Consider the following 20071-nt stretch of genomic DNA (forward strand, 5'->3'; position numbering starts at 1 on the left):
TCATGTCACCCGGTCTGGAACTCCGCACTTGCACTTGCCCTCTGGGCCCCTCTAAGTCTTTCTTTTCTTGTTTCCCGCTACTCTGTCAGCGGTTCCCCTCCTTACACTCTAGTTTTCTCCCTTCCGGCCCACATGACCCCAGCACGTAATAATTCACTGCTCACCGCGCAACCCGTAGTCTCCACTGGACTAACGCAGCTTCCTGACTAATGGGATTGTCTCCCGCACGATTAATTTCTTCTACCCCTGGCGTCCACCAAGTAAGTACTTCCGACCTTCTGCACATTGCCGACCACTCAGCACCCCCACACACCTGTACCGTGCCTCATGGTTCTCCACCTTCTTCCCTTGCTCCCCAGGTACTTGAGACGTCCAGCCCCGTACTCTTCTCATGATTCGATCCGATCATGCATCTGTGCAAGTAAGTACTGTCCCATGCACAGACGTGTCGCCGGTGTTTTATTCAATCCCCCGCCCCTCCACTTCACAGGGTTTACGTGGTACTGTCCCCCTTTTTTCCAGGATACCACAGACACCCTCGCGTTTATCAGACTGTACCCAGTTACCTTTTCCTTGTAGTATCCCCCCTTTTGCGCCGATTCACACATCCTCACCACTTATAGTCACGCGGTAGTTATCCTCCGTTTCTCATCTAGGGCAACCGTGCAACCCTCACCCCATTCCTTTACACTTTCCCCTTGTTCCACTCCGCTCCATTTACAGCACGGCCTTCATCCTGTTTTGTGCTCCTTCATATAGCTAAACGCTAATTTTCCCCAGCATCCCCTGCAACAGTCCTGAGGCCCTACAGTGGTTCCCAAACTGTGCGCCGCGGCACCCCCGTGCGCCGTAATGAGGTGCCAGGGGCGCCGGGTGCACGATGTGGGAAATTGCAGCCACATACGGGGAGTTAGTAATGCCACCATCATCTTGCTGGTTTCGCCCAAGAGCGACGTACATACACGTGTAAGAATTAGCTGCAGCATGGAGTATAAGTCAGTGTTAAAAGCAGTTGTTCACATTGTTTGCATCCAAATACCTACCCTAGGTGTTTGTAATGAACGCCTAACAGTGTAATTCTGAAAGCTACTGCCATAAATTACACCGTATCTCAAGTGGAGACTGCACATTCTCACGGAAAGTGGCTGCGAATCAAGAGCTGAGAACCAGCGCCCCCCTTGGCTATTGAACAGCAGTTGTAATTCTGGCCGAGCCCTGCCTTTCACCCTGTCTGCTGGCTCGGACTCTGGTGCCTTGGCACACACAGTGCCAGCTGCAATAGCCTGGTACAGGTCAGCAGCCACATCATTTACTTAGTATAGGCAACTCGAGCACAGTAAGAACATGAACAGCAGTTTAGCGTTATAACGGGCATCCATGTACTATTTTATTATTGCCGTTTTGTTATTATTTGAGCATAAGATTTATTAGGCCCTGACGACAAGACGGCTCAGTGAGTTGAACTCTTACTAATGTTACCTTTAGTATTTTGCAGCTCACATGCTCAAAGGCCTACAAAGTAAACTCGGGCTTCTATCCATCTGTTGTTGTGAAATTGATGTCTTTCAGGGCTTTTGTTTAAACTTCTTAGAAACAGCATCGCTGCATGAACTCCAGCTCTCATGGCTGGGGTTTGGGCGCTATTATCACTGTCCGGGAGCCGGTGTCCCCTTCAACGGGGGAGAGGTCGGGTTCTAAGGCTAATGCCAAGATTTAGCTAGAGCATGCTAGCAGCTGCTAGCGAGTAATGGTCAGGGAGTGAGTGGGTACGTGTAGCATGTATAATATACGAAGCCTGGCATCGTGGGGGCATCGTCCGTCGTCAAGCCACCCTGGCAGCACGCTTCTAACAGCAGCATCTTTTGTGCGCAGAACCACGGTCACTGTGCCAGGGATTCACTTTAATTATAGGCTGAGCACCGTATGTTCAAACTTTGTACAAATATCTTTGGTCACTATGCACCTTCTGTGCTAAAGTGCGCTACATGTTTCGAGTGTTTTACAAGAGGTCAATGACAGTTATTGCTCAGTATATGATTACGGTTGGCGTAATATACATTTCTGAGGGTAAACATGGCGCATGACTCTGGCTGAGCGACAAGATCCTGTGAAAACCACAGATTCACTAGTAAAAAATGGTGGGGAGCCACGGCCAACTGCCGATTAGGTCAAGGGAGCCACAGGTCAAAAAAGTTTGGGAACCACTGCCCTACACCTACCTCATCTAGGAGTCATTGGACTTCTCCTTTTATCTCTCCTCTTCTGCCCCTCCGAGGTCCACGCCTCCCTGGGATTCATTTTCCTTCTATCCATAGCACTGCTTCTAACTCAAATGTAACCTGTCCTGATGATGGCCCAAACTTCTGCAGGCTGAAACGCCGTCGACTTTTACAGCATAATTCCTGGCGCCCCTCTCTATGGACACCTGACCCAATTGTGTTTCTGAAATTCTATATCATTAATTGTTTGGGTGTCCTGAATATATGTAAACTTTTGGTTGTTTTACATTGTCCTTTGTCGCGCCCATCACCATCGCTGTATATACTACGTCACATGTCACTTGTGCCGTCACAAACTTCCCGAGCACTTGTGCACAGTATCTTGTTGGTTACATGTTCATTAATGTAATGAAGCGCTACCTTCCCATGTGATTGCACATATGAAGTTTAATATGTCCAACATGTCTATTGCAAGTTACCTTACATGAATGTGTCTCCCTGTGTTTCTCCTCTTTCGGATCACATCCGCTGCAATTGATTGTGCTGCCTATATTTGCTCCTTAAATGATACCCATGTTGAGACACTGTTGTTTGATATAAATGAATTCCAGTAAGAACACAATTTGTAAAATGCCTTTTAACTCATGTGATAGTATTCGCCTCAAATTCAGTCAGAGTTGTACAAATAACCAATATTTCTAAACCAAGCAGCTATGGCATATTTCAGAAGTGCCTAGGTTTCCTGCATACCCGTTTTTTAATTTAATTTTTTTTCATGAATTGATACATGATTGGAAGAAAATTAAGTATCTATTATAAGCTGCAGCTCATTTGTTGGCCCTGGGTATTGGCAGGTTTTGAACAACCACATACAATATCGGGCATATTTATAAAGAGTTGCGTCGCTCTTGCACTATGCAACAGGGTGCAAGAGCGACGCAACTCTTAAATTTGATTCAGGCTGGGCAACATATGGTTTGCCAGCACTGGGAAATGACAGGAGTGCTCTGTATATTGCTAAGTATGGCACATTACTGTCTTTTCCCTATCACACAGCACAGAAAGGTGACTTGCTGCACTGTGCTGCACTATGCACTATGCCCCTATATATTTATGTAACCAAAAAGGTTGATGGTAATCTTATCACAGCAAACCTTTGGTTGATGCCATTTTTCGGGGGGGGGAAACATGCTTTGTTGCACAGAACCTTTATTCTATTTAAAAAAAAATGTTTTTAATTTACTATTTTTTGTCTATTTTGTCGGTTCACTTCAGGGGAATTCAGAAACCCTGGTTACCTTCAGAATTCCCAGTTTGTGGGGGAAAAGGGCACAAATCCTATATGGATAACTTTTTGTGGAAAAAAATGACGAAGCCTTAAGCGCGAGGTACACTAAATATCAAAAAGGGATCCACACTAAAGGTGTAAACGGCTCAACAGCTAAATTAAATGTATTTGTTGTATTTGTAGTTTACATAAGCAAATTGAAACCGACACAAAAGTTTGGATGGGTACAAGTGTAAAGATAGATTTCCATTCCATTAGGTAAGTTAGATAAAAAAAAAGGCAGGAAGATGCATCTCTTTTTTAGATGTTATCAAACGTATAAAAAACGTATCAAACGTTTCAAAACATATAGCTTCAGCTTGAAGCCACTACTTATTTGTTAGACACGGAAACACGGACTGCAAGTCCAAAGATATTTCGTAGTTGGTTGAAGGAGGGGTGGCATGGGAACGCGCTCTCACACCTGGGTCATCATCTCCCTATATAATGCCTTAAAGTCTCCCGCTGTGAAGAACACACTCGACGGAGAGCCTGGGCCAAGGGCTAAGCCACCTTCGCCAGGATTGGGCAGGGCCCAAAGTCGCAAAAGGCCCAAAGTCTCTTGAATTTGCCTTCAAGTGGGACAGCTGCAATTAAGGTATGATATTATCCTGCCCCTTCTCCCCATTGTTGTTTCTGTGTGAAGGGTAAAAGGAAAGTATTATCTCTAAAAGGAGGGAAAGACTCTGTAGCCTCCATTATGCCTTGAATCACTAGTTTCCTTACCGCCATGATGGTGGCAATCAACTGAGAAATTAGCATAGTGGAGAAGAGGATTGACACAGATTGCCATCTCTCTCTAAATGCTACAGTCGAAATGTGATCAAAAAAGACAATTCTTTTCAAATGTTAATGTTACAATCCAAAGGCAGTCCAAATGTAGGCATAGAGTAGGTTACATGAGTAAGGTTTCTTAAGCTTAGTCCCAGTATATTCAGATCGTAAATAGTAGATAGGAAGTTCAGTCCCATCAGGAGCAGCCTCCTTGCGGCTCAGCCCACATACTCAAACTGACACTCTCTCCACCACACTAGGCACTCCAGCATTCCATTACAGCACCAAGCACTCCGAAATTCCACCTCCTCACATCTATACTTGCAGAGCAGCAGGGAACAGGTAACTAAGGGAAAACAATGCATAATAACAATTCAAGTCACAACACTTCTCCTTCCCTTAGGGAAAACAATAATATAAAACAGTATACAATGGAAATACACATCATCTAATATCATAAGCACAAGGGAAGGACATACAAGTCCTATGACATTAGATACATGACATCAATGTAGTTCTATGCAGAACTAGCAGAATTAAGAGACACTCCTACGAGATTAAAATTACATCAGTGTAGCACTATGCTGGACTAGGAGAATTAAGAAACAGTCCTACGAGAGTACACACATTACATTACAATTGCACAAATGTGGTACTATGCAGGACTACCAGGAGCGGACTCCATAGCTCCTCAGCCACACACTCCAACCGACACTCTCTCAACCGCACCAGGCAGTCCAACATTCCATTACTATAATTATACCCAACCATGTACTTTTAATCAGAGCACAGGCCCTGGGTCTGGTTAGCGGAGACCAGGGCACAATCAGAGTTAGAAAACTAGCACCTAGTAGTGAGAATGAGGGCAAAAAGTGGAAGGACACTACAAACAGGTCCTGATTTCTCATACATAGGTTGTTTATTCACAATAGAGTTGTTTTTAAATTGTTGGTTCTGGTTTCTAGGTCCTTCCATGTTACTGGCCTCCAAATATTTGTCATTACAGGATGCAGAGGATGCGTAGACCTTCAAATTCCGATTCACTAAAACCTCCTACTTTCTGTTGAAAATCTGTAGGAGTCAAATTTGTTGTTGTCTTGGGTTCCAAGGCTTGGAACCAACTTCCTGGTTCTCTTTGTCTTATGACAAATGAAGCTAGCTTTAAGAAGAGCCTGAAAACAAACTTGGTTGTTCTTGAGTGCCAGATAAACTGTCATTGCCTAATTTAACTAGCTTTGCCTCAGGGGTCTCCGCTCCTTCCATTTCCCCCGCTTGTTTTCTTCTCAGATATTTTTTAATTGATTTATTTTGCAACAGTTGATTTGAGGATTGCTCTTTGAGCTAGCACCAGGATGCTCTGTTTGAGTGACCTTGTGCTCTACAAGTACTGTTTTCATTTCATTCAAATGTAGCATTATCAATTTCATATTCCTGTCAAGAGAATTTAGTTAACAGCTGATTTTAAAATCCCTCTGAATTGTGTAAGTGGTCACAACCACCTTGTACTATCTATACATTTAATTGGTGATAATGATAGCAAAACTATTGAGGTGGATCCTGTTAATTATTCAGCTAATAAGGACCTGGGAATTAAGTGGGGATTTTGTTGACCTGACCATGTTTAATGAGAATTTGATTATAGAAAATGAGGATTGAGTAATTATCTGCCTGTCAACAGATACCTCGACAAGCACTATAATAAATAGTTGTGTATTCTTATGTCAATCTAGTTCTCAATCCCTCATGGCAAACCTATGGATCAGAACGGTGTGCTTCCCTCCAAGGAAGGCATCACCTAATCACACTGCTTGTATCCCAAGGGGGGAGGTATGCAAGTGTATCTGTGTCAATAAAAATACTACAAAAGGGCATCCACTTGTGTTCTTTTACATGCATGTCAATATACAGATCGATGTTTTAGGCTTGCAAATTTCAACAATACCCCAATGCATTTCGGGCTAGATACCCTTCATCAGGGGATTTTCAACTCTTTAAGGTGTTAAAAAGGCGAAATGAGGATTGGGTCTCAAGGGGGTCCAAAAAGTATTAGAACTCCTAGTCCTCCACCTCACCAGGGTCAAGTTATGATCTAAACCGGGTGGTGTGTATAACATACCCTCAAAGGGTAAAAGAGTCTGTATAGAATGTTAAAACCAGCAAGAAATTCAGAAATCAGAGGGTGCCCCTGTGCTCACCAATCAAAAAGATGAAGGGTGTAGTGTCAGGATGTTAACATGCAAGCAAGAGTCTCGATGTGTGCCTATGAATGCCAGGTGTCACTGGTGTTCATGCGGGAGGGTATTTGTGGGTATGGTTTGAGCATGCCATACACCGACTGGGAATAAGATAGAATGAAGTAAAGGGTTTCAGTTTACATTTTTGACTGCACTTTGATCTGTTTCAACCATTTATTTATTACTTAGGACTCTTATGTGATATGTATTTTGTGGTGGTAATTCGTTTTTTTATTTCTGTTTTAAAAAAAATCATAGTATTGACTTTCGTGTAATGCATTTTTATGTTTTTGTAATTTTATGGTTATTTAGCCAAATAAAGTTATTTGACTGGCTGAGTCCTTGTTATTTTAATAAATATGTGCTATTGAAATAACATTTAAAATAATAATTTGGAGAATAGCGTTTGTTCACAACAGAATTAAAGATTCCAACAGCTTGCTTGTATAATCCGCACAGCGGATATCACAAATGATTATACTTTTGTTTTGCATCCCTGTTTCTTTTTTATTGTGCAAGTTAATTGTGTACTTTGTATTTGTGTGTTAGTTGATGTTTTAATACCAACAGAGCTAAATCATGTTTAATGTTGCATTTGAACTTATTGTAAATATGCCTGAATACTTTATTAATTGTGTACGGTAGACATGGATGCACCCTTTATTTTACTAGCCCTGGTTTTTGTTGTGTGCATGAATAACAATAAAGGAGTGACTAAGTGGAAATAAAAATGGTGCTACCGAAATGAAATTTAAAAAGTGAAGTCTGTCTATTCACTCTGTACTGTAAATGTGGTCATTACTCCCACAAACACCTGTACAAAGTATTAATCACTATCTCCCTGTGAGTACCCAACAAGCTACCCTATTAGGACAACACCTGCCGGGTACATTGATCACCCAGAACTATCGTAAGGGGAAGGAAAAAAATCCTTTCTTTTTGAAGGACCCTCACTCACCACTAATTGGTGACATGATTCATCATTGGGTCCCCGCTGGGGTGACCGAATGTCCCCCCAGCGTGCTACAACGCCTGGTTACAGCGGAGCGGGATGTGGTGAGTGTAACAGTGCCCAAATTAGAATGTGACTATAAATGGGTGTGCAAGTGTGTTAAAAAATGCAAAGGTTGTAGCCTTTACAAAAATCTTTAATAATGGCCAACCTGCATTGGATTAAAAGCAAAGTGAACGGACTACACAAGGTTCTGAGTTAAGAAACCAGAGTCCTGTTGAATATAAAAAATTGGTCAACATGTTTCAGCTGTTTAAGTTGCAATTTGCTCAGCATTCGTCAGGACCTAGCAAAAAGTCCTCCGGTGGTGTGCGCGCGCTAAGGCGTACCCTCCCGTGAGGCTCTATATGTGAAAAATATTTTTTGTGATGATTCACCGGACAGTCTCCGTCGTTATCCACTGCAATTTGCAGGAATAAACTAGAAACCTGTAAGGAGAAAGAAGACAGACAATAACACATAAGCGGACCTCTAAATTGAGTCCTATGATCAAAAGCGTTAGTTATCAGCGATGGTCTTTGACATTTCGGGATTTAACGAAATGTATGCTTAACGTATATTTTACGATGGTGGGCCATCCAACTAATATGGGGTACTTGCCCAGGTTATGGGGTGTCGTACCAGCGCCAGCAAAACTTGACCGGCCATAAAAGAAAAGAAAGAAAAAAGATATCACGTATTTACACTGCTGCTTGATTCATCTTGAATTACTGAATGCATTGTGCTATTCAGCTCGTGACTACCAATTAATTCGAGTCACACAATATTTATAGATTTTCGTCATCCAAAATGTATTAAAATCAAACAATGGATAAGCCAGGAGACTAGCCTCCTATATAAGGGAAGTATAAGATGCAGTAGTAGCTCTCGTGAATGCTGACAGAACTCACTTCGCAAGAGACGTGAACACGCCCCTTCGGTGAGGACAGCGCAGGTTCCCTTCACGCGGTGTCTAACTGCAAAAAAAGGAGAGGGGCATTGCAATGAGCTCTCGCAAAGTAAAAGGGTGCCCGTGCTCCTAATGAGTGATAAATAGACAAACAAAGGCTTACTTCGGCACTCGCGGCTCCCCGCGGTATACCTGCTCTCTCTGCTGCTGTCTCCCGGGAATACCGGGGAGAAGGTGGGGATGGCTTTATGTTGTGTAGTACCAAGAATGGCCAGGATTAGTCACGTGGGCGCAGTGACATCACGTAGCCACCGCCCAACCCCGTATCTTAAAGAGGTACTAGCCAGAAGGTGGATTCGGAACGGAGGTTCGAATCCTGATGTAGTCCCGGTGTTAATTCAAAATCTGAAAAGGGATTGTCATTTAATCATAATTCTAAAACCCCACTTTAGATGTACAAAAGAGGAGATAAAAGGTTTACTCTCACTTTCTGACCCGGGGGATCGGAAAAACTCATCGAACTCGGGCTCACGCACAAAGCGTGAGACATCCAAGGGAAAACGACGGAAACCATCACTTTTACTTTGCGAGAGCTCATTGCAATGCCCCTCTCCTTTTTTTGCAGTTAGACACCGCGTGAAGGGAACCCGCGCTGTCCTCACCGAAGGGGCGGGTTCACGTCTCTTGCGAAGTGAGTTCTGTCAGCATTCACGAGAGCTACTACTGCATCTTATACTTCCCTTATATAGGAGGCTAGTCTCCTGGCTTATCCATTGTTTGATTTTAGTACATCTTGGATGACGAAAATCTATAAATATTGTGTGACTCGAATTAATTGGTAGTCACGAGCTGAATAGCACAATGCACGCAGTAATTCAAGATGAATCAAGCAGCAGTGGAAATACGTGATATCTTTTTTCTTTCTTTTCTTTTATGGCCGGTCAAGTTTTGCTGGCGCTCGTACAACACCCCATAACCTGGGCAAGTACCCCATATTAGTTGGATGGCCCACCATCGTAAAATATACGTTAAGCATACATTTCGTTAAATCCCGAAATGTCAAAGACCATCGCTAATAACTAACACTTTTGATCATAGGACTCAATTTAGAGGTCCGCTTATGTGTTATTGTCTGTCTTCTTTCTCCTTACAGGTTTCTAGTTTATTCCTGCAAATTGCAGTGGATAACGACGGAGACTGTCCGGTTAATCATCACAAAAAATATTTTTCACATATGGAGCCTCACGGGAGGGTACGCCTTAGCGCGCGCACACCACCGGAGGACTTTTTGCTAGGTCCTGACGAATGCTGAGCAAATTGCAACTTAAACAGCTGAAACATGTTGACCAATTTTTTATATTCAACAGGACTCCGGTTCCTTAACTCAGAACCTTGTGTAGTCCGTTCACTTTGCTTTTAATCCAATGCAGGTTGGCCATTATTAAAGATTTTTGTAAAGGCTACAACCTTTGCATTTTTTAACACACTTGCACACCCATTTATAGTCACATTCTAATTTGGGCACTGTTACACTCACCACATCCCGCTCTGCTGTAACCAGGCGTTGTAGCACGCTGGGGGGACATTCGGTCACCCCAGCGGGGACCCAATGATGAAGCATGTCACCAATTAGTGGTGAGTGAGGGTCCTTCAAAAAGAAAGGATTTTTTCCCTTCCCCTTACGATAGTTCTGGGTGATCAATGTACCCGGCAGGTGTTGTCCTAATAGGGTAGCTTGTTGGGTACTCACAGGGAGATAGTGATTAATACTTTGTACAGGTGTTTGTGGGAGTAATGACCACATTTACAGTACAGAGTGAATAGACAGACTTCACTTTTTAAATTTTATTTCGGTAGCACCATTTTTATTTCCACTTAGTCACTCCTTTGTTGTTATTCATGAATTTGATTGGGGTATAGGAGTGTCAACTCACGCCCTTTCTCTCTTGTTGGTATTAACTTTTGTTGTGTGCAGACAGACCCTCTGAAACCTTTTACTCATCATCCAGATTCAGGTCTCTGACAAAGCACAAACATCTAAAATCATTATATAGTTGCTGTAGTCAAGCATGATGGACAAAATTGACTTTGCCACTTTTGTTTAGCCAGTGCATGGTTTTGTTTCATTGGTGGTTCAGTGTGTCTTCTTTTATGAAGGAGTGCATGCCACTCCTGTTGTTTGGCTTTCAACAGTGTTTGTGCTAGGCCTAAACATAACAGACAGTGCTGCAACATCCATGGGAGCCATTCTGATGTGATGCAGCTCTTCACGTCTTCTTTGTGTGTGCAGTGAACAATCAAATCGAACTTACGGATAAGAGAAATGTTGGCACAGTGGGGGCAATACAGTGGAATAAAAATAATTATGGGCCAGATTACGATGTTGGGTGGAAATCCGCTCACCAGCTGTCGGTGGCTATCTGCCCCAAATCGTAGGTTTCAGTCTGACCACTGTATTAGAATAACGGCGTTCGGAGTGAAACCTGCGGGGGGATTCCAATGCGCTGAAGGAGCCCGTCGGAAGCCACCATAATCCTCTAATGATGTTCGAGTCTGGCTCAGTTTGGCCGTCTGTAGTATAATGCCACTTTTCGACAGCCTTTTCATGTCAACCTTTCCAACATGGAAAGGTTGTGTGAAAGTGTCTTTGGGAAGCCCCTAGCAGTCCCCCCCAGCCGTCCGCTATGATGCCTGGGGGGCACGATAAACATACCTTCACCGCGTGGTAGGCACCGCATGGTGCCTGCCACACGTTGCAGGGATGTTTGAAAACATCCATTTCCCAATGACAGATTGTGCTGCAGGCCTTTTCCAACTGCCACTCAAGCTGCCAATGGTAAATGGATATTTCCGACCTCCGCATTAAAATCAGGTGGTTGAACCGCCGACCTATGGTCGTCGGTTCCAGACCACAGTGGTGTCATCCGCTCGACATCGTAATTCTCCCCCATGTGTCATTTTTTAAACTAGAGATATAGTAGATGTTCTTTAGTATTTATTTATGTTGTTGTATTATAGTTAATTATTAAAATAGTATGTTTAAAACAATTGAACTGTCCTTTCATGTGAGTGTGTAAGACATTTTATGGGTATTTTTGTGGGAATTGTGTGGGCTCACACACATTGTAACTTTGAATTGTTTTGCAGGCTATTTCCCTTGAGAGAACAAGGCTTGAACTTCTATGCAAAGGAATTGACTACTTATGAGATTGAGGTAAAATAAGCTGGTAAAATGTTTAATACTGTCAAAACATAAGTACCTACAGCAGACAAAGATATTTTCTTAGTAGGTTGGGCTTACTAGGGTTTGCACCACTCATGGGAAATTAGTGCACTTAACATGAAAGAAGGCAATAAGCTGGTTGCTATATGAATTATGTTGTGGCTAGTTGAGAGAAGTGTGCAAGCACAATCACTCGAGAATGGGGTGTGCCCTTGTCACATTCTTGCCCTGGTATAAACAAAGTGCAGTTTGTGTAGAGGGCACTTTGAAGCAGGCAGTTGTAGTGATAGACGCGTGATCCTCAATTTCAAACACGGGCTCTGTTGATTACGTCTGTCCTTGCATTGGGGCCATCTATTGGTGGGAAGTGATCGCCAGCAAGAAATATGAACAGTTGTGGATAGCTAAGCACAGTAATATAATGTAAAAAGGAACATTGTAGCTGTTGCTATTCTTATTGCTATGTGGCAAAATTATTTAGTACGTGTGCAAGCAGGAACAAAATAAATGCCATGAGACCTAATAAATGCCAAATGCATGTTTATTTAGAACAGTCAAAGAGCTTAAGTACATGTTCATAGTTTTCGTTGATCATGAAATGCGAGCACACTTTTGATTTGTTTTAAACCAGATTTAGGAGACTGTTTTAGATGTTAATTATTTATTTGTGAAACCATTTGTAAATAATCATGAGTTTGTCTCCTTAGGAATTCAAAAAAACAAAAGAAGCAATAAAAAAGTTTATGTTGGCTTACAAAATGATGCTGGAGTTTTTTGGAATTAAACTGGCCGATAAAAATGGAAATGTTACCAGAGCTGCTAACTGGCAAGACAGATTTCAGCATTTAAATGAGTAAGTTAGTACTAGATTGTGTGTGTCAAATTCATGATTGCTCATCGTTATTGTCCTAGTCTGAACCTTTAGCCTTCTTGAGGTTTCATAGTGCTTTTTGTTATCAAAATTGGCTTTTTCATTGTAATGTTTCAAATCAACCCAACCGTGTATGTGGTTAACTAAGCCTGGTTTCTCCGTCTCCAACAATGTGTGTGTATATGTATATGATTCTTTTTGGATGTCTTCTGTGCTTTTCTGATGGATCATGGATGTTTATGTATTGCCCTTCCTGATGAATACCGGATTCTTAGATTAGATAGAGAAAGAAAAGTAGGAGGTGGCGTTGCCATATCATACAAAGATGAGCTGAAAGTTGCAGTCATTGACTCCGCTCCTGATAATAATATGGAAATGTGTATTTTTAAAATTGACTTGACCCCCCAGGACTGTTTAAAGGGTGCTCTGATATATCGCCCTCCTGGACCTCTTAAAGATTTTAATTTGAAAATGATGGAGAAAATTGCCCCTCGTGCTGTCACCTCCAAACATTTTCTGTTAGTAGGGAATTTTAATATTCATAGCGAAGATCGTGAGAACACAGAGGCTGCCGATATGGCCTCGCTGGGCCTCGTGAAGATTAATACTGGCCCTACCCATTCGGCAGGGAACACCTTGGACATCATACTCACTAATTCACCCTTCATATCTTCTGATCCCCCTTGTCCAGTGATGTGGTCAGATCACTCTCTGATTCCATTCCGGATTAATGGCTGCGTTCGAAATCAAACTCCTTTGTTCTCCCAAAACAGCCTCCGAAGACAATGGCATAAAGTCACTTCCGACTCTTTTAGAAAACCGGTTGTGCATCCCATTTTCAATGAACATATTGACACTGGTAATAAGCTTAGGGTCTTCAATGAGGCCATCACCTCTGTGTTAGATACTCTTGCTCCCCTGAAACGGCAACAAATTAACACTCATAAGAAGAATGCTGATTGGTATACTCCAGACTTACGGTCTGAAAAATCTAAATGCAAACATTTGGAGAAAATGTGGCTTAAAACCCATACTATACTATAAAAATGCTCTTACCTCCAATCACAAGAATTTTTAAAAAACACCCAAAACCAATGTCCAATTAAAACTCAACCAGGCAGGGAGTTCTACGAAGGAACTCTATAAAATTCTGAACACTTTCACCAGTCCTACAGCCTGTTCCCAGCAGATTCTCCCCTCCCAGGGACTATGTGACAACATACCCGATTATTTCGATGAAAAGATAACCTTAATCTACAATCCATTTTCCCAGGACCCCAATTCCTTGGAGCTTTCAAATTGCGTCCTTTAACTCTTAGAAATCATGATGAAAGACTTCTGCACTTTAATCCGATTCAGACATCTCAGACTGAAGCCATGCTAAGAGCAGCAAAATCTGGATCCCCTCTAGACGCTATGCCAGCGCATGAATTTGCCCTAATAGCTCCTCTCCTGGCCCTTCCCGTCTGTGAAAGCCTGAATACACCTCTGTGTGAAGGGGTACTGCCACTTAATTGGATTGCCCCTCAAGTGCTACCAATTAAGAAGAAAGCTCAGTTACCCGCCAAGGTGATGGCCAACTATTGCCCCTTTTTTCTACTGCCACTTATGAGCAAACTGGTGGAAGGGTACGTCAATGCGCAGCTGAAGGGTTATCTTGAATCTCAAGGCATCCTTTTCACTTCCCAGTCTGGGTTCAGACCCAGCCATTCTACAGAAACTACCCTTATTGGCGCCCCAGACTATATAAAAATGGCCATGGATAATAACAAGGCGGTGCTGCTGGTTTTATTGGATCTAACCGCAGCCTTTGATACCATCTCTTATCAGACATTGATTTATCAATTGAGAGATTCTGGTTTGCAGGGACAGGTACTTAAATGGCTTTCTAGCTTTTTAGATCATCGCACACAGACGATCAATCTAGGCTCCTTTCGCTCCCAAACCGTGAAGCTTACTAAGGGGGTGCCCCAGCGTTCTTGTTTAAGTTCTACCCTGTTTAATGTTTACGTGGCCCCCCTTTCCAAGATCATTAGGGAATACGAATTTACTCCCTACTCTTATGCTGACGATACGCAACTGCTCTTGTCCTTTGATAAAGACATGGAGCTAGTTGAACACCGCTTTGCCAAGGGCATGCTAGCCATATCAGACTGGATGACAGAAAACGTCCTTCAACTGAATGCGGCCTAGACAGAAATCCTGCTGTTTGGCTCGGCTCAAACAACCTGGTCCCCAAATTGGTGGCCGGCTGTGTTGGACCACGCCCCTAACCCCTCATCTATGGCAAAAATCTAGGGGTCGGTTTGGATATCTCGCTGTATATGAAGGATCGAGTCATGGCCACCTCAGGGGCCTGCTTCCACACTCTGAGTCTTCTGCGCAGAGTGTTCCAGTGGCTGCCCCTATCGGTTTCGAAAAACTCTGATTCAGGCTTTGGTCATTAGTCGACTTGATTACTGTAATGATCTTTTAGTATCAGCTAACAAATCTCTTTTTGGACAGACTACAGATAGTCCAGAATGTTGCTGCATGCCTGGCTCTCAAGACCGCGGCTCCTTCCTGATCCATGCTAATTTTCCTTATTAAGGCTTCCAAATATCCTCAAGCAGTCCTGGCAGTCAATGTACTTAACTTGACCTTCCACGGCAATTTTCAGGCACGCTAGCCGCCAACCCTTTCGCCCCAACCGCTGTGGACCTACGGTTCTCCGGTTTCAGGGATTCTGTGGATATTATCCTCCAGCTGGAGCCCCACTAACCTCTCACAACTACTGGCCCCACATCTGGAGCTGCTGCTCCACTGCTGCTTATTGGTGCCAGGAGCCGAGACTCTCTCGGGCAACGTTTTCACGGAGATCGCGACCGCGGCTCCTTTCTGATCCATGCTAATTTTCCTTATTAAGGCTTCCAAATATCCTCGAGCAGTCCATGTAATTAACTTGACCTTCCGCGGCAATTTTCAGGCACTCTAGCTGCCACCTCTTACACCCCAACTGATGTGGACCTCTGGTTCTCCAGTTTGGGCTTTATGTACATAGGCTTGTCATTTTAATGTCCTGAAGATGATCCCACTTTTTATTTAAGGGATCGGAACGCCGTCAACACAATGTGCACCATATGCATTCACTATACTGTTATGTGGAATATGTAATGGTGTCCCCACGCTATTCTGTCCGTTTTATATTTAAACTCCTAGGCAGACACGTTTCCTTTGCCTGAACCCTTCTCCTTATGTTGTTTTTTTGTTTATGTCAGTAGGCTGTGTCCCACTTGGATTTTTTTCGCTTACTTTTTGTTATACATTTTTTGTATATTAAAAACCTGTCCGGCTGGACATAGAATATAGGACTTATTGAGTCTATATTGATTTGAACTATACCAGACTCTCTAAATGTAATGCCTGTATGTCTTGGTTTTCCTCCATAAATTTGTGTTCAGCTCTTGTTTTGTAAAGTACCTCCATAAAGGTAATAATTTAGCTTTAATGGACATTGATTCATGTCTAAATTTTCTTTTCTCCCTCACTAGCTTCATTATAAACATGCAAAGATCCTCCATGTTGTAAAAAGATACAGATTCCAGTGATATTTAAAAAAAAATAGTTTTACAAATTGCAAGAGGAATAAAGGAAATTAAACACCTGCGCAAATTATAGGTCTAAAATTGTGGAATGTTGCCTTCCTTTATGAGGGACACCTGTGAAATGCAAGAAAATATGTAATGCAATGAGCACATGCCCAAAGGCCCTTCTATAATACCATAAAAGTATAGGGAAGTTTGAGAGCATGTATTCGCGTTTACCCACCAAGCGAATACAAGACCTTTGCGTGCAGCCTTAACTGCCCTTGACCCACAGATTAACATACCTAGGGATTTTATTTTATTTATTGCGATTTTATATAGCGCGAACATTACCCGAAGGTGTTAGAGTGCTTTACAAAAGAACCAGTTGCGTTACATAAAGACTTTGGATTACATGAGTTACATAAGAGATACAAACAGAAAAAATTGCAAATGTACAAGGTGTAAAGTCACTCAAAGAAGAGATAAAACAGGAAAAAATTGCACATGTACAAGTTGAAAGTCACTCAAGGAAGAGATACAAACAGATAAACTCTAAAATCACTTAGGAATGGTATTAAGTACAAACGTCTACTACATATAGTAGGGGTTAGAGTTCTAAATATACAAATAGTAAATTCACACAGGATTACATTTTAACAGGAATTAGGCTTGGACAATTATATAATACATATTTACATATACATATATATTTAAGGCCGTCCAGCAAAAAGAAAAAAATGATCTGGAGGAGTCCTGAGGGAAGAAGGAACGGAACAAAGGTCGGCCATAATGGCGTGTCTGGGTATAGACGGAAACCATTAAAAAAAAAGTGGGGAGCTCAAAAGTCACCAAAGTCAAGAATCCAGAAGAAAAACACACAGATCAGGATTCCATTGAGTGGAGTCAGAGGTTCCCTGGCGAGGGACAGGATGTTGAGATGGTCCGGAGTTATCAGGAGGCATTATGTTCTCCGCAGGCGCCATTTTTGAGTCAGCCAGTGCCAATTTCAGAGTGCGGGGGCATTGGTATACACACATTGTCCTGCATGACTCGTCCGTATCTGTGCCCGCCGGCGCCCCCAGATAGCCGCCTCAATCCCTACCTAGGCAGTCCGCTCCTTTCCCCACGCTGTGCGGCATCAAGGGGAAATGGCGGCCGCGTTTTCCAGTTTTGCGCCTCGGCATCGTAGGTCGCCTTCACCGCAGGCACAGCTCACCAGTGAATCTCATAAAAATTGGAAGCCTCTGGAAGTCTTAATACAAAACCTACAAAGTGTGGAAATTTGACCTTTTAAAAAGAATGTATACAAATTCTTTAACTAGTATTTGTAATATAGAAATCCGGTGTTTGATCAAAATGGAACTTAAATACACCGCAAAACAAAGGGAGCAAAATGCGTCTGCAGTGTTCAGTGCGAGTAATGAGATGGTTTTAGAGGCTATATATATTCGCTCCATATGATAAGTTAGCTCTACACCCAGTGTAAAATCAGTATCACTTTATTAATACATGGCTTATAATTATTGAGGGTGTGAGTAAATCCAAATTGGGATTCTGAGTTTTGTTTAAGTATTATATATGCACTTGTAAGCTGATTGTACTCTTCTGCATCCACAGATCCCAGCACAACTATTTAAGAATCACGCGCATCTTGAAAAGCCTTGGTGAACTTGGATATGAGAGTTTCAAAGTACCGCTTGTGAAAATATTCCTCCAGGAGGCTCTTGTGGAGAACACCATTCCCAACATTAAACAGAGTGCTTTGGAATATTTTGTATATACAATTAGAGATCGAAGGGAAAGAAGGAAACTCCTTCGGTTTGCCGAGCGTCATTATCACCCGCCTGAACACTTTATTTGGGGACCCCCATGCAAAAGAAAGATTGAGGACATTAAGACTCTTGCAAAGCCCTGCTCTCCATGTGCTCCCAAGTGCCATATTTCGGCTCATAAACGATCGAAGGATACACTTACTTCTGGTAGCCCCATAATAAAAACATCTAGTCATAAAGAGGCAGAATGCAAAGATAAGGACGTTCTAAATGACTTGGATGGATCTGAAATGAACAATGCAGTTAGTCCAGAGGGCATCGATGAAAAGAAAGATGGTGAAAATCAGAATTGTGAGTCTTTGGAAACTGACGAATCCGTGAGCAGCACTGAAAATATTCCTCAGGCTCAACAAACCGATGGAGATCTAGAAGCTGTTAAACAAGAGTGTGAAAATCTTGAAAGTACAGAAAAGATAAGTTCACTTATAGACTCTGCATGCCATTCAAAACTGGATCTGCCTGCTGGTGGCGAAATAGCTCCACTATCATTTGAACTAGTGCCAGAGGAACCACCAAACAGCTAAAACTACAAATTATCTGGACTATATTTTTTTGCGTTTTTAGTTAATTTTCTTTTTTATATGTAAGGTTAAAATGTTAGTTTACAAATCTCATGCTGAAGAAAGGATGGGCATGAGATCAGGATGTATCCCAAAATGAAATTATATGCTGTACATGTGTTTGTTATCATTGCATGTTTCTGTGAGTTCCTTTTATACTGTGATAGCTTATATTCCTCCACATTTCCAATTGTTAAATTAAAAACTTTGTATCAAAATGCATGTGGAAATTATCCACATTTTAAAGGAATCGTAAATATCAAATTCACTGTAATTATATTGCAGGTGATGTGTAACTTAATATTACCATATAGCGCTTATAACCACCGATTTGCTCATTCATAGCTCTGCAAACGTTGGGTGTTATATTGCCCAGTTTTAATGGTGCTTTCACAATATCTGAGTTGTCTGACATTTTATGTGCTTTACTCCTCTTGCTCTGCATCATGGTTTCTTTAAGTTTTTTTGTTTATTTTAGTCCTTCTTTTCGTTAGAAGTCACACTCAGTGTAGAACCAATCGTCCGAACATAGAACCAAAAGCAGGTTGCTTTGACACAAAAGACAGTATCAAGAAAAAATAAAATCACCTGTGGGAAACTAGAAGCGAAGAGACTTTGAGTCCAATGTTGTATTTTCAGTGGAATTATTTCAAAACAATCATTGATTTTGTGATTTTCGCTTCGTATACCAAGAGTACAGTAAATATTAGGTTGGATGCATTCCATTGTGGTTTTGGTGAGTACGAACATACAGGTGAATAGCTTTTTCTAATCTCTCATGGACGTCCATGTCAATCAATCAATCAAAGCATTTCTAAAGCGCGCTACATACCCGTGAGGGTCTCAAGGCGCTGGTGGGGGGGCGCTACTGATCGAAGAGCCAGGTCTTGAAGTCTTCTGAAGGCCAGCAGGTCCTGAGTCTGTCGTAGGCTGGTAGGGCGAGCGTTACAGGTCTTGGTGGCGAGGTAGGAGAAGGATCTGCGCTGGCGATGGTTTTACGGATACGAGGAACTGTGGCGAGGGCAAGTATGGCTGAGCGGAGGCTTTGGGTGGGGGTGTGGAAGCTGAGTCGGTTGTTGAGGTATGTGGGTCCGGTGTTGTGTAGTGCTTTGTGTGCGTGGATGAGGAGTTTGAAGGTGATCCTCTTGTTGACGGGGAGCCAGTGCAGGCCTCTCAGGTGGGGTGTGATGTGGTTGCGTCGGGGGACGTTGAGGATCAGTCGTGCCGAGGCGTTCTGGATTCGTTGTAGTCGTCTCAGGAGCTTCGTTGTTGTTCCTGAGTAGAGGGCGTTCCCGTAGTCTAGTGTGCTGGTGATGAGGGCCTGGGTGACGGTTTTTCTCGTGTCGGGAGGGATCCATTTGAAGATCCTGCGGCGCATACGGAGGGTGTTGAAGCAGGATGCGGAGACGACGTTGACTTGCCTGGTCATGGAGAGCGTGGAGTCTAGGATGACCCCCCAGGTTGCGTGCGTGGTCTGTGGGTTCCGGGGCTGTGCCTAGTGATGTGGGCCACCAAGAGTCGTCCCAGGCTGATGGGGTGGGTTCGAGAATGAGGACCTCTGTCT

General features: G+C 42.7%; 1 protein-coding gene across 1 annotated transcript in view; it reads left to right on the forward strand.

Annotated features, from left to right (window-relative positions):
- OGFRL1 (opioid growth factor receptor like 1) overlaps positions 1–19120 on the forward strand; it is a 147407-nt gene extending 128287 nt beyond the window's left edge. Inside the window, exons 5-7 of the mRNA XM_078648023.1 lie at positions 11603–11669; positions 12386–12531; positions 17733–19120. Of these exons, the coding sequence (XP_078504149.1) occupies positions 11603–11669; positions 12386–12531; positions 17733–18471 (952 nt within the window). The 3' untranslated portion in view covers positions 18472–19120. The remainder of the gene's footprint in view (positions 1–11602; positions 11670–12385; positions 12532–17732) is intronic.
- The last annotated feature ends 951 nt before the right edge of the window (positions 19121–20071 follow it).

Source organism: Lissotriton helveticus, chromosome 6 (genome assembly GCF_964261635.1).
Source record: "Lissotriton helveticus chromosome 6, aLisHel1.1, whole genome shotgun sequence".
Classification (NCBI taxonomy): domain Eukaryota; kingdom Metazoa; phylum Chordata; class Amphibia; order Caudata; family Salamandridae; genus Lissotriton; species Lissotriton helveticus.